General features: G+C 39.1%; 1 protein-coding gene across 2 annotated transcripts in view; it reads right to left on the reverse strand.

Annotated features, from left to right (window-relative positions):
• Positions 1-24,342, reverse strand: part of ADAMTS17 (ADAM metallopeptidase with thrombospondin type 1 motif 17) — a 3,302,852-nt gene that overhangs the window by 1,704,903 nt on the left and 1,573,607 nt on the right. For both annotated transcript variants that reach the window (XM_044078403.1, XM_044078402.1), the window contains exon 9: positions 5,557-5,697. In XM_044078403.1, coding sequence (XP_043934338.1) covers positions 5,557-5,697 — 141 coding nt within the window. The remainder of the gene's footprint in view (positions 1-5,556; positions 5,698-24,342) is intronic.

The following is a 24,342-nucleotide window of genomic DNA, read 5'->3' on the forward strand; positions in this document are numbered from 1 at the left end:
TAAATTCATTAATTAATACCGAGATGGTAAACCATCAATTCTACATCACGTCTTTAAACTTTTCAATTTCAAAATACTGCTTAAAGAACAAGTTTTGTTCAAGCCAGGAAAATTGTATGCATTTAGTCTACTCTGCCATGCTAACTCTAATTCCTCCAGTTGTAACGGTGAAGGGCCACCCCTTATGTCCTGATAAGCTTGGTCAATAATCGAGAATTTAAAACTGTGTTCGATGTAACTTTGAATGTGTTTAGCTAGTGCGTTGTCCTGCTTCTTCCTACTGATAGCATATTGGTGCTCATATATTCTTTCACGGAGCCTCCGCTCCGTTTTACCTACCTAAAATGCAGGACAACATTGGCACTTAGCTAAATAAGCAACCAATTTTGAGTTACAGTTAAACCTCCTTTTTAGTTTATATTGATTGCCTTGCACAGTAAATAAATTAGCCTCTACTACATACTTGCAAAAATTACAACTTTGGCATTTGTACATCCCTGCAGCTTTAGGGTAAGTGTGACGTTGTTGTTCAAGCAGTGATTTCAAATTCTTACCCCTCCTAAATATAACACTGGGGTTGTCACCCATTTTTGCACAAATACTGGGGTTGCTTTTAAACAGACCCCAATTTTTCTGAATAATGTCTATACAGATGTGACTATGCATATTGTATGTAGTAATGAACTTTGGTCCAGGATTGCCAGATGTAACAGAGGTGTAGTCCGTATTATTGGACAATGTTACATCGAAATCTGTTACCTGCTGCGTCTGCATATATTTAATACTCAGGATAGGTTTGTACACACTGTTTAATCTCTTATGTTTGACCTCGTCTATCAAGTCATCTATCAAAATTTCAGGGTACCCACAATGTAAAAACATACTTTTCAGTAATTGACACTCTTCCCCAAAATCTGCTTCCTGACTCACTATGCGTGCAGCCCTCACTACTTGGCCCTTGATAACTGGCCGCTTCTGGTGATATGGGTGGCAACTTGAAAAGTGCAAGAATGAATTGGAATATGTGTTTTTCCTGTGGATTTTTGCCATGTAATTACTCAGTTCACTATTCTTAGATAACCAAATGTCAAAGTATACTATAACTTCCGTGTTATATGTGGAAGTGAATTGCAAGAATTGAGTAGAAGCATTAAATTGGTTCAAGACCATTCTGCTATTCTCGACATCACCATTAAGCAGAATAAAAATATCGTCCAAGTACCGTGTATAAAAAACTATGTGGTCCTTAAGACCTATGTTTTTGAACACATATTCTGATTCCCAATAGGCCATTACTAAATTGGCTATATTTGCACTGCAAGGGGAACCCATGGCGACACCAACTTTTTGCAAGTAAAAGTTGCCACCGAGCATAAAAAAGTTGTTGTAAAGTATAAGCTCCAATAGTTCAATAACCAATGCTATCTCACTTTTAGTGGCCCCATTTTTCTTTAGCACAGAGCTCACCCATTCTATTCCTGTATCGTGAGGAATGCATGTGTACAAATCCTTCACATCAACTGTAAGGAAATTGTAATCAATATTAAATTCTAAACTGTCTATTTTCTTGAGGAATGACCATGAATCTTTACATATTTAATGTTCATGTGTCAAAAATTTTTGCAGTATTGAGTCAGCAACTTTGGCACAAGGGTATGTTGTTGAACCACGTCCATCTACCAGTGGTCTCATAGGAGGATTAGTCACATCTTTGTGAATCTTAGGTATACTGAACAAGTAGGGGTACCTAGGGTACAAAGTGGACATATAGTTAAAAACATTTTGTTCCATCCTAGCCTCTATAAACATGTCTTTATGCTGTTCTTAATTATACTGTACGCTCTATTAACTTCTGATCGTGAACTCAATACATAAGCAGAGCTATCTAGTAATTTAGCCATACATTCATAATAATCTGTATTGTCGAAGAAAACAAGACCCCCGCCTTTGTCAGGTTTACAAATACAAATGTCTTGAGATTTGATGTAGTCAAGGTATTCACATTCAGTTTTAATAGGTTCATAGGTTCATACTAGGCTATCTGCCCTAGGGCATTTATAAGCCTAGCCAGAATGTGTTTGGCTTTCGCCACCCATTTTAAATTTATTTTGCTATGCCCTTTTTCGAGGTTAGTATACTGTGCCTCTGTCTAACAGTGACACAGAAGTGATACCCGGGGTAAACCTACGATCTCCCATCCACTCATCAAGATTCCTCTTGAAGAGAGTCAATGAGGGACTCTGCCTAACCTGGACTGGGATTTTATTCCAGAGTGAAGGGAGCCTCTGGGTTATGAATCTGTCCCTCCAGCATGTCCTATTTATTTCAGTGCTGAGGTTCAAGTCTCTCGAGCGCGTAGCTCGATGGGATTTGGATTTTCTGAGGTGCAGCATGTCCATTAATTCCGGGTTGGACATGGCTTTATACGTCAGGCACAGATCGCCTCTGAACAGGGGGTATGCCACTGAGTAGAGCTGGAGTTTCTTTAACGGGGCAGCATATGGCATCTGTTTGAGCCCTTTGATCCTCTTGGTGAAGTACTTTTGGGGTCTTTCCAGTTGCTGCAGGTGTCTGGTAAGGTACATTCCAAAAGGGGCATTGTACTCAATTATGGGCCTGATGAGGGATGAGTAAAGAGGCACGATGACGTCCCCTGATCTAGATGTGAATCCCTTCATGATTAGGTGGGCTATATAAAATGTTTTTCTAACCACTTTGGCCACGTGGTTGTCAAATGAGAGATTGCTATCAACTTGGGTCCCCAGGTCCCTAATTGCTTCTTCCGTACTTAATGGATTACCACCTATGTGGTAATTTGTGGGCACTTTGTTTTGCCAAAGGGATGACAATACACTTTTGGCATTTAGCTTGAGGCCATGGCTCTGGCACCAGTTGTCTGTTTCTATGAGGCCCTTTTGGAGGATGCTTGTGTCGGCTGGAGAGTCGATTATGGCGCCCAGTTTGCAGTCATCTGCGAACTTGGTCAGCCACAGTCCTTCCGTGTTGGCCTGTACCTCCAAGAAATATATACCAAACAAGAGAGGTCCCAGGACTGAGCCTTGTGGGACACCACTTGTAACTGGTTTGGAGTCTGACATGGCCCCAGCAATTCTAACCATGTGGGTTCTGTCCTTGAGCCAATTTGCAATCCATCTAGTGACATAGGGGTTTATATTTAAGCTGGTGAGCTTATCTATAATGTTGGTGTAGTAATTACTATTAGTACTAAATCCATGTTTGAGACCTTGCCCAATGTCCAATTCACACATTTGTTCGAACACTTGCAACAACGGGTGCAAAGGAGGGTTGTATGTTCTGGAAATGCTAAATGGGTCAGTGTGTGATTCATCAATATTGCCTCCCATCATTAAGTTGAAATTTAACTTCCTAGTGAAAGTTTTAACATCTATTATTGTTTTACTAGGTCAAATTTTTGCATTGGAACATATGTGTGTCCTTTAGATAAAAAATCAACAATAGCGGGGGTAATAATTGCAGATGAAAAGTTGTACACTTTAAAATCTCCTGACAAATTGGTGATAATGACAGGTTTATCAATCGTAGGTACAACTATAGGACCAATAACCTCATTACAAATAATGGAAACATTTTGGTCAACCTCTAGGTTCAAATCCAAAGTATCAGTCTCAATACATAAGCAAGAATCAACCGACTTGGGCATGAAACCAAGATGGTCAAATGTAACAAAGGTTAAGTCTTGCATTTTTTGGACCTCTGTTTTTTTTTCTGTGCATTTACAAATATTGAAGTTTATATGTTAGCTTTATTGTTATTTCATTTTATTTTATTCATATATTTCCTTTTCTTGGTTTTATACTCATGATGATAGATTTTTAACATTTAGGAGAATGTTTATTACTACCGTAAAGTATTTACACATTTAATGTGCCTTTAAGAAGGTGGTAAATCAAGTTTGTTGTAATTGGATAGGTTAATTAGGTACATTTGAATTTATTTATACGTGTTTTGAATGTTAGCATTATTTCTGAGAAAGTTTGCACATCGTGCAAATGAAAAGCACTTCAAATTAAATTTCAATAAAAGGTTTCGTTTGGTTTATTACTTTGACTACTGCAGTGACCGGTTTATTGAATTTGTAGTTTACTGGACTTATTTTATTCCTCCGATCTCCTGCTGAAGCCTTTTTTTGTGTGACAGTGCTTGTACACTTATTTGCTTCAAGCACACAATAATAATCTGTGACAAAGAAGGATGTTAATATTGGGCCACCATTTGTCAGCAGAATGAAACACAGAAAGGGTGCAATTGCTCTGGTTATTTGACTTGACTTTCTCCTTTGAGAATACTGCATGCCACTCTAACTCTTTCTGACTGCCAGGGAAAAAATGAGAATTGTCCTTGTTCTCCCATCAAAACAATCAAATGTCCCCTTGAGTGCTACTATTAGGTTGGTTTCCATTTGAAGCATCACAGAAGATAGCTACATTCTGGGATTCGCCCTTCAAGAGCTGGAATTTTTAGAGCTGCTTCTACAGAGTTTTTTGTGAACATACTGATTTGCTTCAATAACACTGCATTATTCTATATTGTATGCCACACAGGAAGTCTCAAAGATGACATTTAGTCTTGTATACTTGACAAATTCCTACTTTCAACCCAAGTAAGTCCATCTCAGTTGTGGTAAGCTAGACATTCAGCTGCACTGCCTTGTCCCTGATGATTTCATGAGGGCAGAATGAAGATATTTTGCATATGAATCTTAAAGGCATACATGCACTTAAATAGGACAAAATTTTATGGGAAGTGTGCACAGGTCAACTTAAAACAGAAAGTCTAGAAATGGCAAAAAACATGAATCCATCTTGACTGTGCTAATTCAGTGAAGCTATAACCTTAAAGGCTTCAATGGTGAAGCAGGATCTGTGTTCTCTGAATACCATGAAATTCATGTGTACCAGTATTTCTGACTACACTAACCTTGAAACAGATACCACACAGAAAAAAACAGAACTATTTATGGACGGCGCAGTGGTGCATCAGTGGCATTGTCGCCTCACAGCAAGAGGTTCTCCGGTTCAGTTCTTGGCTGGAGTGCCTTCTGTGTGGACTCTATGTCCTCCCTGCATTTGTGTGGGTTTCCTCTGGATGCTCCGTTTTCCTCCCTTGTTACAAAGACATGCATCTGGGACGTTTCTCCCCAGGTCTCCACTGATAATTGGCTTTGTTCCAAGTTGGACTTTCCCAGTAAACAAACGTTAAAATAAATATTCCTATAGATTTACATCTTTCAAGAGCAAATACATTCCCTGAAGTATGAAACAGTTTCCATATTCAAAAATAAGTCCCTTATATTGTCTATATAAAGTAAATAAGAGCAGAAGGAAAATAATGGAGTAATCAGTTCTCAGTTTGAAGATCATTCTGAAATCGGCTTACCTTTTACTTATCTCAAAGGAAACATTTTGTTCTAATAAGACTTGTGGAGAAAAGCACCATAACATGAATCTAGAAACCATTTAAGAGTAGTCAGTTGAAGTAGCAGATATTTTGGACAAAAATATCCCAAGAACTTACCTTAGGAAGTTTGCTAGATCATCATGACTACAAGATGACCATGAAAGATCACCTGGGTTCCTACCCTTTACCCACTCTCCAGACATTATATGGGATTTTTCAGAACATTCTGGATGGTCGTCATCATGGCTCATCCCTATGCTGTTCACAAAAAGGAAAAAAAGGCAGTATTACTCTGTGCACTCAGTAACAGGTAGTTTAATGTCTATATTTTCTCTTAAGCTGTATAGGGAAAAAAGATCTACAACTGGAAAGCACATTATAAATGAAGCAACCCTGAAAATGTGAAATTAATGACCTTCTCAAATAAGATTTGCAATGTGTGGAGTACCAGATGGTGTTTTTTTGGCATGCATTGTAGCTGAGGTTGAACCAGTGTGTACATTATCAAAACAAACAGTTGTTCTAGTTCATTTTTGTAATTCTGATACTCAATATCTGACTCCCAGAATTACAAAAGTAACAAGAAAACTAAAGGAGAACAGTACATGTTGGCAACTGTTGTTCCCCTTAAAGTTGTTCCTGCAGGTGAATACCCACCTGCACAACCACACGCCCACTACTAACATATACTAACTCTGAAATTGCTACTTTACCTTGACCTCTTTTTTTTTTTTTACACATACATACCTTTTGCCATACAATATATTCAACGTTATAAGAATTATTAGGTACTAGAGCAAAGATCATTATTACAAACAAAGGGATTCACTTCCAGCTACAACATCAGTCAAAGATAACCTATAAGTATTCAGTCTGTTAAGAAATACTAAAAATAAATCCTTCTTCTTTTGTGGGCAGTAAGGTAAGCAAGTGAAGGTAATGGAGATGTGAATATGGCAGCACTACAGACCAAGGCAATGATTCCCATAATCCCCACTTGCATATTATGACAAGCAACCTCTTGTTTCCAGAGACAGTTTCCTTAGTGTATATGTTTTTTTTTTCTTCTTTAGTTTTAATCCATTGGAAATAGAATTCTAGCACAAATATGTAGCTGCACACTAAGGGGCATAGAAAGAACTTGTAGAGGAAACAGGAAGGTACATGCAGTGAGGGGTGAAACAACTGTGCCAAAGACAACTCCTGAAATCTAGCCAGCACCAGAGCTGATGGAGCCGATCTGGTGCCACATGACTCTGACAATGAACATATAGTCATCATCAACATTAATAGCTTCATCATCAACTGTAATCCCCTTTGTCCCATTTTCTGCATGAGGTAGGGTATTTCATCAACCGTCGCCATCTTTCTTGATTCAGTGCTACTGTCCTACATTTTCTACAGTCATGCCTAACACAATCCATTCATCTCTTTGTTGGACGTCCTCATTTCCTCTAGTCTTTTTCATGTCTGTCCCAAATCTTCTTCACCATATTGTCTTTGGCTTTCCCTGCACATGTATGGAAACCATTGACTTTCTTTGCAATTGGAACTACTTCAGCTTCTGCTGTTATGTCCTCATTTCTTCTTCTGTCCCACAGTGCGTACCCTACCACCTGTCTCAGGCACTTTATCAACATCACCTCTAGATTTCTCATCTACTATGCCTTTACTGCCCAAGTTTCTATACCATACAGTAGTACTGGTCACACCACTGTTTTATACACCTTACTTTACAGCTCCTTTGGCATTCTTTTTTTTTAATACCTTTACTGAATTATCACTTGTGACATAGGCAATTTTACATTTATACAAAAGGAATCAAACTATATTAGCAAATTAACATTAACAAACATAATACTTCACATATATTGCTATATATCATATAACTTATACATTGCATAAATTATTCAATTCCTGCCATTTTTTTTAAACATGAAACATCTTTATTAAGGCAATCATACATTTATATAAATGAAAACAAACCACAATGACACAATTCTAGTTGCAAGCATTTTACATCACAAACCATACTGACACTCCCAATTGCAAACATTATACAGCCCTTATAATCTACCCAATCATTTCAGTCAAACATTGCATATGTCCCACCTTCTTTTAAACCTCATTCCTCCCCTGTATATATTGTTCCAAGAATTCCCATTTTTCCTATGTAGTTTGCTCCTACCCTTCTCTAATTCCAGTTGTTTTATCCCTGTTACTATATTCACTACTTCTAATATAGTTGGTTTAGATTTTGGTTTCCATTTCCTAACTACTTTTTTGGCAGCCACCATAATTAGATACACCAAGGCCTTGCCATGTTTAGGCAATTCCGATTCTGTATAATAGCTCAGAAAAATCATCTCCTTCATCAGAGCAATCTATCCACCCAGCATCTCCAACACTACATCACACAGGGAATCCTTAAAGTCCATCAACCCACCACACACCCAGAAAATATGTTCCCAAGTACCTCTTTCTTCCCCATCACATTGCCAACATTTGCTGTCTACCTGAAGAGAAATTCTCTGGAATCCACTTGGGGTATAAAAATATCTATGTAAACATTTCCAAGCAAAAGTACTAAATTTTCTAGATTTTGTTGCATATTTGGGAGACATACATATATCTTTCCTTTGTTTCTTTATCAGCTGCTTATCCACTCTCTCTTCCCAATCCTTTCTAACCTCCTCTGATTGATTCTTATAGTTATCATGCAATATTTTATATTCTCTACTAATTATTCCTTTTCTAATGGCAGTTTCTATTCTAGATTCCACTAAAAACTCTACCAGTGCTGGTCTTTCATTTAGGGCCTCCCTATTTCTTTCTCTTTCCCTATACTCTGATATCAATCCTTGACAAGGCAGGCAATCCTAACCTGCAGTCCAAATACATTTTTGGCCTCTTTCCATTCTATTACTTTCCCTCTCTAGTTATTTGCTCCCAATACATCGGTTCTTTTGCCAGTTTTCTCCAATAAATTCCAGCCCCCTCTTGCCTATTGTCTATATCCCTAATTGTAGTCATTGGCAGAATCTCCTTTCTCCATTCCCATGAAGAAAAGCCTTAGTTGTTAGAATACTTTCCGTTACTTTACGTATATAATATTCTGTATGATTATTGTTATTTTCCTTAAAGGCCTGCATCCAAAATCCCAGTCTTCCAGTTTCTTGAGCTTCCCTCCTGTTTCAACATAATCTCTTTTCACTTTGAATTATAGTTTTCTGCTTCTCTTCTCTAAGAACTCCTGAATAATCTCCACTACCCATTCCTTAAATTCCACTCTTTTCAACAGATAGGTGGGAAAGCACCAGTGTCTCATTTTTATTTCACTACCCTGTATTTTATATTAGTTATTACTGGCACATAATCTGAAATAGTTATTGGGTGTGTATCAAGTCCTTCAATTAAATACACATGTTCCTGTGAAATGTTAATTTTGTCTAGCCTAGCCCAGTTTTTAATATATCGGGGAATAATATGTAAATTCACTCTGAACTCCTATTACTGAATTCACATCTTCCATGCCAAACATTTTCATAAATATCTTCAAAAATCTACCCTCCTTTCTTATACTTTCCCTTCTGGACCCCCAAGAATAAATATTCACTGTTGTAAAACTAATTCCAATCCCCACCTGTAAGTAATATTCCTTGCTGAAAACTGATTATTTCTCCCAGAAGTTGCTGAAGTAGCAGTTTTAGATGGAATATAAATACATGCCAGTATAATTTTCTTCCCTTGCCAGTAGCCCCTTAGCACTACAAAGCTGCCATTATTATATTTTTATCCTCTTCTATCACTATTGGAGCTCCACTTGCAATTAATGTTAAGTACTCCTCCCTCTTTTCCTTTGTCCCAGGTATTCCTCTGAATAACCTTCCCGAAAACCTTTCTTTATCAAATTCACACGTTCAGTTCTTTCTGTGACTACTGTAACACAGCTATTTGCACTCTACATTTTTTTAACATAGTTCACTACTCTTTCTTTTTTGCATTTATCTGTGAGACCACTGACATTTAAAGACATTACAGAAAGCATCATTGCTTTAAAAAGTTACTCACCTTTATGTATGACACCTTTTTTGTTAAATGTCTAGCTCCAGCTTTTGTGTTACATGCATACACTGTTTGACAGGTTGAACTTTTATACAGTTGTTTGTTGTCATATCTGTTTGAGCCTATGTCACATCTTACAAAATGTTTTGTTTTACTGAAAGCCTTTTAACAAAAATAAATAAATAAATATACACACACCCAATACCCCCTTAGAAGCCTATTAACTTAATGCTAATACACAAAAGTATGTACATCTTCAAATATTGAGGGTTCACCCTCCTAATAGGAGCAAAAGTCCCAAACTGACAGTCACACTCACAAACTTGAAAAAGAAAGATTACATAGGTTCATAGGTAGGTACTAGGCTATTGGCCCTGGGGCATATACAAGCCCAGCCAAAAAGGTACCCTGGCTTTTGCCACCCAAGAAAATTATTTTCTTGTGCCACTGTTGAGCAGAGCCACATAGGTGATCCCCGGGGTGAATTTCCTATTTACCATCCAATCATCAAGATATTTCTTGAAGAGTGCTAATGAGGAGCTTTGTTTGATATAGAAAGGTAGTTTATTCCAGAGTATGGGAAGTCTCTGGGACAGGAATCTATCCCTCCGGCATGTTCTGTTTAATGCGGTGACAAGGTTTAGGTCCCTAGAGCATGCAGCTCGGAGGGATTGGGATTTCTTTAAGTGGAGCATATCCAAAAGCTCTGGGTTTGACATAGCTTTGTATGTTAGGCAGAGATCACTTCTGAGTAGGTGATATGCGATGGAGTAAAGCTGAAGTTTTTTGAGACGGTCTGCATAGGGCATCTGTTTAAGGCTGGTAATCTTCTTTGTGAGGTATTTCTGCAGCCTTTCCAGTTGTTGTAGATGTCTTCTGAGGCACATACCAAAAGGGGCATTGTACTCTATAATGGGTCTAATGAGTGATGAGTAGAGGGGAACAATGACCTCTTTTCTTCTGGATGAGAATCCTTTTGTGATGAGATGTGCCATGTAGAAAGATTTCCTGACTACTGTGGTGATGTGATTATCAAAGGAGAGACTACTGTCCACCTGTGTCCCAAGGTCTCTTATCACACTTTCAGTGTTAAGTATACTACCACCCATGTTGTAGTTCATGGGTACAGAGTTTTTACAGAAGGGGATGACAATGCACTTTTTGGCATTGAGCTTGAGGCCATGGCTTTGACACCAGGCATATGTGCGAGGCCCTTTTGTAGGATGTCCACATCATTAGGAGTTTCGATTATGGCTCCTAGTTTGCAGTCATCTGCGAACTTCATTAGCCAAAGACTTTCTGTGTTAGCGTGTACTTCAGAGAAGTAGATACCAAACAGGAGAGGACCCAGGACTGAACCCTGTGGTACTCCACTTGTCACTGGTCTGAAGTCGGATTTGGAGTCTGCTACTTTCACAGTGTGGGTTCTGTCAGTGAGCCAGTTGGCAACCCATCTTGTGACATAGGGATTTATACCTAGTTTAGTGAGTTTATCTATAATTACAGAGTGGGGGATGGTGTCAAAAGCCTTGGCAAGATCTAGATAGGCTGTGTGAACTACCTTACCCTTGGCTTTGGTGACTGCTTCAAAGAAGTCTATCAGGTTTACGAGACATGATCTGCCTTTTACAAACCCGAACTGCTTAGACTCGTGGTGCAGCCTGTGCTTGTACTAAGTGCTAATTGGGTTTGTCTTTTCTTTATAGCTCTCCCAGCTGGGAAAACCCTTGAATGCTTTCAGAGAACATTATGTCCTAGCCAATATCTCTTCTCAGTGTTTTTTTTTCTTCAGCGAATCACTCTCCACCCAGTTGTAGCCAGTTTCTCTTTATTAGATTGTTTCCATGAAGACATGAGATGAGAACTGGGCAGTCAGTTTTTCTTTATCAGATTGTTTCCATGGAAACATGAAAACTAACTGCAGAATTGCTACTGGACATACATGTTTTTGCTAGGAAAAAGCCTCATAATATTCAGTATTCATTTTTATTTACTTTCTTACTCTTAAAACTTGTTAATAAATCTAAGGTCCTTATTTCCCTAAGCAAGAGTGAGAAAAAACACACTATTTTTTCTTTTGTCTTCTTCTTTTTCTTTCAGCTGCTCCCATTAGGGTTCACTACAGTGGATCACCTGTTTCCATTTCTTCCTGTCCTCTACATCTTGCTCTGTTACACCAACCACCTGCATGTCCTCTCTCACCACATCCATAAACCTTATCTTAGGCCTTCCTCTTTTCCTCTAACCTGGCAGTTCCATCCTTAGCATCCTTCTCCCAATATACCCAGCATCCCTCCTCAGCACATGTCCAAACCAATGCAATCTCACCTCTCTGGTTTTGTCAACAAAATGTCCAACCTGAGGTGACCCTCTAATATACTCATTTCTAATCCTGTCCATCCTTGCCACACCCAATGCAAATCTTAACATTTTTAACTCTGCCACCTCCAGCTCTGACTCCTATCTCTTTGTCAGTGCCATCATCTCCAACCCACATAACATAGCTGGTCTAGCTACCATCTTGTAGACCTTCCATTTCACTCTTACTGGTACTAGTCTGTCACACATCACTCCTGACACTCTTCTCCACACACTCTTCCCTGCCTGCACTCTTTTTTCATCTCTCTTCCAGACACCATTACTCTGAACTGTTGATCCCAAGTATTTAAACTCATCCACCTTCGCCAATTCTACTCTCTGCATCCTCACCATTCCTCTGTCCTCCATCTCATTCACACACGCATTCTGCCTTAGTCCTGCTGACCTTCATTCTTCTCTTTACAGCATACCTCCACCTCTCCAGGGTCTCCTCAACCTGTTCCCTATCCTCACTATAGATCACAATGTCATCCACAAACATCATAGTCCCCGGTGACTCTTGTCTGATTTCATCTGTCAGGAAAGGCATCAAGTGTAAAATTTTTGCCAGATTAAATATGCGGACAACAATACAGATTAAATTTTCTTTTGTCATCTTCTTTTAACCAGGCTTTTTTTCATTGCATTGCCTACATTTCTTAAAACTGAAAAAAGAAGAGAAAGACAAGGGAGAAAGAAAAGAAAAAAAAATAACTGAGAAAACGTTGCTTTATAACATGCAAAGAAAACCATACACCACAAAAATAGTGCTAGTAAGAAAAAAAAATGTCATTACTTAATAGTTAACGTTCTCTCTCCTATTCCCTCTCCAAATCATTTTTTGAACATTAATGACATTGAAGTAGGGCATATGCTTTACAGTCCCCAAGTTCAACAAATTCTAAAAAAGTCCAATATTTCCAGATTTTCTTGTTACATCATATTTCACACATATAATTATTGCATTATAATCCCACATTAAGTTACAGGTTTTATTACTGTTCATCTCCATCTCCCAAATCCTGTCTCTGCTTCATTTTCAATGTACTCTCGATTCTTCTAGTCATCTCTCATGCTCCCTACATTCATTTCAACACTTTCCATTGAAACATTGGAATAATTTTCACGGGTACTGTCTCTCTGTGGTCTTTATTACCATAAGAAGAGGAAGCAGAATCTCTCTCTGTTTCACAGCTCACTTTTTGTTGGACAAACTTTTGTATTTCATCCTTAGCATGTAGTTCATCAAAAAATGATTTTGTCCCAACAGGGAAGAATATTTTGAAGACAGCTGGCTACAGTAGTTTGAATCTCATACCTGTGTCTTGACATTCCCTGAACAGTGGAACAAATTGTTTTCTCTTCTGCCTGGTGTATAATGCTGTCTCTCACTTTTAGTACTTTGTCCTTCTGCCACAGTTTTGTCAATCAACTGCTTTACTATCAAAGGTCTAGGTAGCTTTCTCATAGCCAAGTTTGGAGCATGCACACAATATGCCCTTTCAACTGACAACTGCTGATGTGGAATTAATGCAGTCTGTTCCTTCCAGCTTCTCTGGCATAGCTGAAAATCTCAGTTTTTTTCCCACATGCTCTGTCCTCTAATTCTATTATTTTTTGAAACATCGTCATGAGCAAAGTGGTGTGTGGGGTTTTGGCGGTCCTTGCTACTGCGCATCTGGTGGGGTAATGTTCTAATACAAAACTAAAAGGACAGCGAACGTGCTTTATACTGCACAGAATCGCAAAGAAGACTGTAACATACACTCCTATCCAGACCAGTGATTTAACCTGCAAGACAAGGACTAGCCCTGTATGCATATTTACTGATAAATATCCAAGTCTAAGTTGCTTGCACACCACCGAACCAGATCACTGCAGTACTCCCTTACCCTTCTGTACCCTAGCAAAACAACTACCACTCATATGTGTGTATATATATATATATATATATATATATATATATATATCTCCACCAAACTATCCTAGCCCCACCACTACCCCCTATAATACTCCTTCCTTCTTCACTACACCTATTCTGAAGCCTCCACACATCTCTTGCCCAGTAACAAACCTTTTTTATCTTCTACCCATATCCTCTCCCTCTTTTGTTCCCAGTTTTCCCAGCTGGCTCACAGCAGTAGTCATTTTACAGCCCTACTACTTCCTGGCTATACTTACACTCTCATTGATTGTTTTTATCTGTGTTGTTCTGCTTCCTGTGATTTCTCTGGTTCAACCCGCTCAGTTCATCCTTGCTATGCTCGGGCTCACTCCACTCCCCTACTCTCATTCCCACCCACCCCCAGGCTCCTCACCTTTATACTTAACAAGCCACTCCCCACAGTCTCACTCTCATGCTAACTTCATAACTAACAAGCCACTCACCTACTCACTCTCTTCCACCTATAGTTTACATTCTATCTCACTATAATCTCATCTATATTCACACTCATTCCCCTCACTCATACAATAACCATATTCTGCAATTTGTCTAAACCAACCCCAGCCAACCCAGCCTCCCTACTCCAAATACACCATCCATAAACAAAACAGTACCTAAATCCTGGTACCATACATATTTATGTTTCCCAGCCAGTGAATGCCACCTATTCGTAAGCTCCTCAGGGGTGTGCATTTCATTTGCTCAGGGTGGTGTTCCTGCCCAGGTTTGCTGTCAGTGCTACTCTTGCTGGTTGCCACTTATGAGCTGTCCTGCTGTCATGTACAGCGGCGACTGTTACTTGCCATCTAAGCTTATCCTTTGTATTGCACATGGGTCTGTAGTGCACTTATGTCAAGCATCTATATCACTTTTGTTTTGCCATTGCATAACTAACTACATTTTATTTTTCTAGGGCCTGTTCTGCTAGCCAGTGTAACACAAACTATTCATTATTGCATTTGCTTTTGTTTTTCTTTTTTCTCTTTATTGCTGTCATTTTCTATAGTTTATTTGTCTTTTTTTTTGTTTCTTTTCATTTACATTCAGATATTATGCACTGTAGACTGGTACATAGCACACAACACATACTTTATTGGTGCTTATTTGCTTTACGTGGTAATCAGTGTAATAAAGTGTCATACATTTAATGGAGTTTATAGTCTGTCACATACTTATTTATTAATTGTAGCTCAGTGCTTGGCTTGCTTTTAAGAATGCTTATATATTCTACCTTGTACTGTCTAAGAGAATGCATAAATACATTTTGTAGTTTTGTTTTTTCTAACAAACTAAAGCTTAAATGGGTCCTTTGGGAATAGTCCAGCAGTCTATTAAACAAATAAAATAAGTGAAAAATAAACAATGCTTGAATATTTAGCCTGAGAATCATGCAAATGGCAGATCATTCAGTGAAGAAGATTCTCAGCATCTCTGGGATATCATTGATAGAAGCCCAGAGAGCTAATAGAGATCATCATGGATAAAATGGCTTGAGTTTCATAACAAGTTCATGAAAAAAAAATAAAGAAATGATGTGTCGGTCCACTAGCAGAAATCACAAAGACACTGTAACATTGACGTGATGTAATACTTTATTGGACCAACATATATTTTGTAATTACTTGAGCTTTCCAGCTGGTATGAACTCTTTATCAGGAGTTAAGTTACTGATGTTAAATATAGTGCTTAAATATACACTTGTGCCTAAAAAGGGAAGTACAGCATTTATTTCCAATTGGCTAAAAAAGAAGTCTTGAAAATTGAAAAATGCTAGGATGGAAAACATGTAGCTCATTCTACAATGCAGAGACAGACTGTGTGTGTGTGTGTGTGTGTGTGTGTGTGTGTGTGTGTGTGTGTGTGTGTGTGTGTGTGTGTGTGTGTGTGTGAGAGGGAGACTGAAAATGTAGAACAGGGTCACAACATGCTATAAAAAGGAAAGTCTGGCATGTTACATTAAGAGTTAGTGTTCATTAAGCAGAGAAGATAACACTCAGAGACACTGCTCTGACATTTAATAAGACAATAAATCTCAAAACAAAAGATATGTAGGGAGATTAGTTAAATCCAGGGAAGGAAAACAAAGTCATAATTTGTAACTTGTTAGTCTGTATAAACAAGCAATCTTAGTAAGACAGAGGTTTTGATTAAAAAAAATCAAGAATTAGCAACAATGTGCAATTCACAATGATGAGAAACCAAAAGAATAAGCTATAGCATTAGCATGAATGGATATTATGTGCAGTTAATACATGGAACAGGATATGGTTTAGCTAACTGAGAGAAAGAAGGAGAAAGAGATTATTAAATCCTTCCCAGATTCCATCCAATATAAACTGACATTACAAATCAGCATTGGCCAGAAGTTTTCTGCATGTTATCAAAAATCTATAAGCCAAAGTAATACAAAAAGACCAATAGTAGCAGGCAAATGAACCCTGACAGAAGGAATTGTTGGGTTTGTGGAGAAAATTCTGTAACCACTAGTCGTCAATGAGAGGGATAGATATATTCAAGACTTTAGTAATTTTCTTCGCATTCTGTCAGGTTATTGTGATCTCCCGCCTAATACTGTTTAGCCACAATGAATGTTACATCACTGTACTCAAATATCCCACACGAAGATGGAATTGCTGTCTGAATCAATTACTTAAAAGAGAAAACAGATTATAATAACATTACTCCAGACATAGTGGGGCAGCAACTAGAATTTATTCTGGCACATAACATTTTTTTAAACAAGAAACATCTTTATTGCAATGTCACTTTTGACATGGGCAATCTTAAATTTATATATATGAAAAACTATATAGACACATTTTCAGTTGCAGACATTATACATCACTTATAATATTCTGTACAGTAATTGTCAGTCAAATATTAAATGTTCATTCAATTCTTGCTGTCCCTTAAACCTCAATCCTCTTCCAAAACATTATTCTGCATGTATTTTTCCCACAGTTCCCATTTTTGTCTATGTAATTTGCTTCTACTCTTTTCTAAAGATCTCACTTCCAGTTCTTTTATCTCTGTTACTATATTCACTACTTCTACTACGGTTGGTTTAGACATTGATTTCCATTTTCTAGTAATGGCTTTTTTAGCAGCAACCAGAATTAAACTTGGCAAGGCCTTACTATGTCTAGGCAATTCAAAGTCTGTATCACAGCTCAAACGAAAAAAATAATTTTGTTAGCGACACCAATTTGTTCACTGAGAATTTCTGACTGAGTGGTCTGTAGGGAATCTTTAAAGTCTGCAAACGCATTACACACTCAAAAAATATGTTCACAATTATGTCTTTCTTCCTCTCACTTCTTCAACATGTGCAATCTACCTCTGAAAAAGTTATTTGGAGTCAGCTTGGGGTATAAATACCTATGCAATCACTTCCAAGCAAAGATCCTAAATCTTCTAGACTCTGATGCATATTTGGGGGCCATATACATATCCTCACATTGTTTCTTTATGATTTGTTTATCCAATTTTTCTTCCCAATCCTTTCTAACCTCCTCTGATTGATTCTTATATCATGCAGTATATTTTATACGCCCTACTATTATATTTTTTTTTTTTTTTTAATTGTAGCTTCTGTTCTACATTCTAGCCTGCAATCCAGATGAATGCGTGGCCTCTTCCTGTTCCACTACCTTTCCCTCTCTAATTATTTCCTTGTAGTACCTTGGTTCTGCAGTGGTAGCGTTGTTGCCTCACAGCAAGAGGTTCTCCCGTTTGATTCTCGGCTGGAGTGCGAGGAGTGCCTTCTGTGTGGAGTCTGCATGTCCTCCCCACAGTTGGGTGGGCGTTCGAAAGACATGTGTAAATGGGCGTGTCTTCGTTGAAGGTTAAACGTCGAGCTGGCACCTCAGCGTTCATGAAAATCTACTGCCAATCATTAGTGGAATGGAGTTCCGCTGTGGTGACCCCTAACCGGGAAAAGCCGAAAGACAAACAACAACAACCTTGGTTCCTTTACCAGTTTTCTTCAGAAAATTCCAGACTCCTCTTGCCTATTATCTGTATCCCTATTTACAGTCATCCTCATCGCCAGAATCTCTTTTAGAAAACTTTCTGCTACTTTATGAATATAATATAATATTTTGTATGATTATTGTTATTCTTCTTAAGGATCTTCATCCAAGATATCAGTCTCTCCTTATTTCCTGAGCTTCCCCCATTTCATCATCATCCCTTTACACTTTTAATCCCAAACCACCTTGTTCTATTTGAAGATTTCACTTATTCCACTTGACTCTTGCCCTCTTCCTCTACCAGATAAAATCTCTCAAATCTTTATTACTTTCTATCCATAACATCTCATCTGGTTGATAAAAATATGCCTGAGCTCTGTATAAAACTGAAGGGATGAAAAACATTTACATTGCTTGCATCTTGTTATACATACCCATAAAACAGAGCTTCCAATTTCTCAGTTTTTGTTTTAGCTTTTGTTTAGTCTCTTCCCACATATCCTTAGCTTCAATTAAAGAATAATTTTTATCCATACTCCTATGCACTTCATTTTATCATGTTCCCATAAATATGGGTATTGCTGAATCAATTAATTTGTGGGTAGATAGTTCACAGCTACTTCCTATTTTTTATCGTTAATTTTGTATCCCAAAAAGATGATACACCTTTAATGGGAAACATTATGTTCAGACTATGAGCATTGCATTGGACACCAGAATGGCTCCACAATATGCAAACCTTTTCATGGCAAACCCTGAAGAGGAATTTCAGTAACAATGTGCACATAAGCCACTTATTTATTTCCATTTTATTGATGACTTATTTATAATCTGGACACATAGCTTTGACTCTTTCAAGGAATTCCACCAAGGACCAAAAAAAAATTCACCCATCTATTAAACTCCCCTTGGAGTACTCAACTTCAAGTGAAACTTTCTTTGATAATAAGGTTACAATACAAAATGGAACATTACAGACACATGTCTACAGGAAACCAAATGACAGACAAATGTATCTGCACAAAAGGAGTAATCACCCCAACCACACTAAGGCATCATTTATTTATAGTGAGGCACTTCAATATCACTATTTGTTTTAATGAGAAAGAAAGAGACACACAGTTGGCACAGCTGAAAGTCGCAATGACTGCTCAAGGTTACTCTCCCAAGGCATTTGATAGAACTGTAGACAGAGTGATACTGCTACCACAAGAGCAGCTGCTTCAGAATAAAAAGGGGAACCCCTGTGATAAGAGTTCCACTAGTGACAACACATTGTCTAGAACTCAAAAAAAATGTACATAATCATAAGGGACCTTCAACCAATGTCCAGTGAGGATGACAAGCTGAGAGACATTTTCAAGCACTCCCACTGCTGTCATTTAAACAACTTCTAAATCTAAAGAATCTTCTTGCCAGAAGCACACACAGACCAGGAGAGAACATAGTCCAGAATAGTACTAAACCCTGCAACCATCCAAGATGCAAAACATGGTACATGATTTGTACAGCTTCCAACTTAACAACTTTACAGAACAGAAGTTTCAAAGTACGGGATTTATTTAAGTGCACTTCCAAAAAAAGTGGTTTATCTATTTGAATACAATAAATGCCAGAGATGGGTTACATAGGACAGACTGACCAGTTACTCCAGAACTAGGATGAATGCCCATAGACACAAAGTTACAAATAAAATGACTGACAAGACAGTATAGGCACACTTTTCCCAGTATCATTCTGTATGAGATATGACTGTTATGGTTTTTAACGGACATTTCTGCACACCTGTGGAAAGAAGAACAATGGACATAAATTAATTTAGTTGTTCAATCTGACAGTCAGTGGTACGAACCTGGATACTGGTTTTATGAGACACTATAATGCCTAACTTTTCATTTTGAGCAGCTAACAGTGGATATAAATAAGGTACACTGAAGATTAACAAATGTTTTTTTTTTATGGTAATGAAGGATTTGATGAATTTTCTGTGAAACGCTGAATTCAAACTGATAATGATTTCAGAACATTAACAGTAGCTGTTAAGATTACTGGGGTCTATGTTATAACATGTGCATTTTATTCACAACAGGAGAATAGTTATTTTCACAGAAGTGGCAAACTTCATGACAGCCATGCTGACGGACAATAGAGATATGACTGCTGAATCCTACACAAATGCACTTTATAAGCACTTACATGAGTGCATGGATTGAGCAATCCCTAACAGAACCAAGATGCTATCCTCCAAAAAAAAAGAAAGCCAATCTGGTAGTCCCCTGACATAAACAAACTCTACAACAGATGAAAGAAACTGTTGAAAAAAGAGTAAACTTCCATGATTGGAGGAACTCCGTGGTCAGCCTCAGTAAGAAGCTGAGATCCCTCATAAAATCCTCCAAAGATAGTTCCGAAAACAAAATCACCACTGATTCTGAAGACAACCACAAAGCATTCTATAGCTATGTCAAGAATCTCAGTGGCAACACTCAGATCTGCTCTGAGTTACAGCACAATGGCACTAAATATACAGAACCACCTGATATTGCCAACATCCTGGCAGATAGGTTCAGTGCTAACTTTACCCCTCTCTCATCCCCTAAAGGGCCCATCTCTATACCGGAAGAATGAAAAGTACCTCTAATCATGGCTGCACAGGTAAAAAACACACTCTCCAAAGCCAAAAACACAGAATCCATGGGACCTGACAACATCCCAGGCTGCGTTCTACATGAACTACAGAATGAACTGGCACCCCACCTAAGTACCATGTTCAATCACAGCCTCACCTCAGGCTTTGTGTCCACTGAATGGTGCACAGCAATGGTTATCCCACTCCACAAAGGGGGAGCCACCACAGACCCCAGGAACTACCACCCCATTAGCCTGACAAGCCTAGTCTGCAAGGCTATGAAGCTTATCATCATGGAACTTATAAACAATGACATTGATAATCTCCAAACTCTGGACCCTACCCAATTCGGGTTTGTAAAAGGCAGATCATGTCTCCTAAACCTGATAGACTTCTTTGAAGCGGTCATCAAAGCCGTAGATGATGGTAAGGTGGTTCACACAGCCTATCTAGATCTCACCAAGGCTTTCAACACCATCCCCCACTCTTGAATTATAAACAAACTCACTAAACTAGGTATAAATCCCTGTCACAAGAATGGTTGCCATCTGGCTCACTGATAGAACCCACACTGTGAAAGTAGCCGACTCTAAATCCAACATCAGACCAGTGACAAGTGGAGTACCACAGGGTTCAGTCCTAGGTTGTCTCCTGTTTGGTATCTACCTCTCTGAAGTACAGGCTAACACAGAAGGTCTTTGGCTAACAAAGTTCGTAGATGACTGCAAACTAGGAGCCATAATCAAAACTCCTAACGATGTGAACATCCTACAAAAGGGTCTCACTGAGACAGATGCCTGGTATCAAAGCCATGGCCTCAAGCTCAATGCCAAAAAGTGCATTGTCATCCCTTTTGGTAAAAACTCTGTACCCATGAACTACCACATGGGTGGTAGTCTACTTAACACCAAAAGTGTGATAAGAGACCTTGGGACACAGGTGGACAGTAGTCTCTCCTTTGATAATCACACCGCCACAGTAGTCAGGAAATCCTTCTATGTGGCACACCTTATCACAAAAGGTTTCTCATCCAGGAAAAAACAGGTCATTGTTCCCCTCTACTCATCACTCATTAGACCCATTATAGAGTACAACGCCCCTTTTGGTATGTACCTCACAAGACATCTACAACAACGGGAAAGGCCACAGAAATACCTCACAAAGAGGATTACTGGCCTCAAACAGATGCCCTACGCAGACCGTCTCAAAAAACTCCAGCTTTACTCTGTCGCATGTCACCTACTCAGAGGCGATCTCTGTTTAACATACAAAGCTATGTCAAACCCAGAACTGTTGGACATGCTCCATGTAAAGAAATCCCAATCCCTCTGAGCTACATACCCCCAAGCCTTTCTGTGTTGGAGGGAAGCCTTCTAGCTTATCAGTGGGAGTGGTAAGCACTAGGTAAATTGTCTACCACATAAGGAGTGGTTCTAGCCCAGAAATTGTAGTTATTGGCTGTTTGAGCAATCACTTCCATCTCTCTCAACTTTCTGATTTGAAAGCCTGCATTTGCTCTTGTTTCTGTCCTGTAACTTATCTAGTACAGATACAGATTCTTAGTTTTAGCACTTAAATTTGCGTATTCATGCTCAGCACTTGTTCAGAACTTGTAAGCACTAAATAAGCTACTAATTACTATAGCACTCAATCTTCCTCATTACCTAGAGGAAAACAGTTTTTGTACTTACTTTTCTCACTTGCTTAGAGAAAAACAGCTCTTGTACTCACTTTCCTCACTTATCTAGAGGAAAATAAGTTTTTTATTCAGGCATGTCCAAGGGTCAGCTCCCAGTGTTCTCTACTGTCTATCTGATGAATCTGGGCATCTTGAGGCAATGTAGAAATTGCCTCATGTACAGAGACAACCCTCTCCTCCTACCACCCAACACTACAACCTGTGAGAGATGTACTTATCTAGCCAAACTGGAGGTAAAGCTCTCTCCTACCAAGACTGAACTTGACAGTCATGAGGAGAAGGTAAACATTTGCACCACACCACACTCATCACATTGTCTCACTAAATCTGCATCACCAAAATACACACATAGTAACACAAAAATACTCGTGGAGGCTCTCAATAATAATCTGTCTAAGCAACAGAGACCTCCAAAGCAGAAACGCAAGCAACCTCCATCCCCAACACAACCTAAATGACACATAGCCCATAGACACAGTGTGCCACTCAACCACAGCCAATAAGGCAAAACAACGTACTCAACACACTAGTCACAAGTGACTCTATAGTCAGGCACACTGATGTCCCACTCACCAGGCTAAACAAGGAGAAGGTTACTGTCAGCTGCCTGTTGGGTGCCAGGATCCGTCACATAACCCATGCACTCAGGGCACTCCACAACAAGTACAAGTATGACTCTGTCATTGTCCATGTTGGTGTGAATGACCTGAGACGTACCTCCCTGGACTACATGAAAAGAGACATGGAAGAGCTCTCCGATCTTGTAGCCCAGGCAGGTATGACGCTAGCCCTGAGTAGCATTCTGCCATCACCCTGAATTATACCGCAGTTAAAGGAGAAAATGACTGATTTCAACAATTGGCTAAGCTTCTGGTGTGATTCTAAGGGGATCCAGTATCTGTCTGCTTGAGATGACATGGTCGACAGGCCACGATGCTTTGCCACAGATAGCCTGCACCTGTTGCCCCTGGGATTCCAGATACTGGCTAAGGCTCTTGCTACCCCTATAGTGCCTTTTTTAGGCAAGGTTCAAATAACAAATTCACCACCGTAACAGGAACAGGCAAGCAAAAACTGAGGGTAATGCTACTCAATGCTAGAAGTCTAAATCTCAAAATGCACTCACTCGAGGCACTCCTTAAAATGGAGAATATCGATATTTGTGCAGAGACCTGGTTCAAGGCTCCAGAGAGCACCCCTGCACTACCAGGCTATAACTCATACCACACTTTTCGGCCATGGAACCTGGACCGAAACACCAATGGTGGAGGTGTGTCCATATTCATTAAGGATATCCACCCCTCCAGGCTAGTTGCTCAGCATAATGCATCCGAGGTTATCCAAGTGCAACTAACTCTGGGCAAAACTGCAATCCAAATCGTAACTTGCTACAGATCCCCCACCATGCCCCAGGATTCCCACTCCTCTTTTCTTGATGTACTGGAAAATATTAGGGTTCAACCAAACACCCTAATAATGGGCGACTTCAACTACCCTACCATTAACTGGGAAAACTACTCGTGTACCAACTCCTTAGCTCAACACTTTCTGGAATTCATAAACTCCAATGCCCTGGATCAAATTATCCACACCACCACCAGGGGCAACAATATCCTAGAACTAGTCATTATCAACATGAGTGACCGGTGTTCCACACCTGAAGTCAACTCCTCGTTGGTCCGATCCGACCATAAGCTAATCACCCTTGATATCCACATCCCACCCCCACCCCCCATTAAGGAAACCAAGGTAAAAAATTTCTCCAAAGCCAGCTTCATGCTTCTTAAGACAGAAGTGGTGAACTTCATGACACCCATGCAGATGGACAATACAGTTACAACTGTTGAATCATACACAAGTACACTCTAGAAGCACTTACATGAGTGCATGGATCGTGCTATCCCAAACAGAACCAAGACGCTATCCTCCAAAAAAGGAAGCCAATCTGGTGGTCCCCTGCCATAAACAAACTGTACAACAGAAGGAAGAAACTGTTGCAAAAGAGTAAAATCCCATGAGTGGAGGAGCACCTTGGTCAGCCTCAGTAAGAAGCTGAGATCCCTTATAAAATCCTCCAAAGCTAGCTGTGAAAAAAAAATCACCACTAATTCTAAGGACAACCACAAAGCATTCTATAGCTATGTCAAGAATCTCAATGGCAACACCCAGATATGCTCTGAGTTAGAGCATAAAAGCACGAAAATTACAGAACCAACTGATATTGCCAACATCCTGG

Source organism: Protopterus annectens, chromosome 7.part0 (assembly GCF_019279795.1).
Source record: "Protopterus annectens isolate FY-2018-M chromosome 7.part0, PAN1.0, whole genome shotgun sequence".
NCBI lineage: Eukaryota > Metazoa > Chordata > Ceratodontiformes > Protopteridae > Protopterus > Protopterus annectens.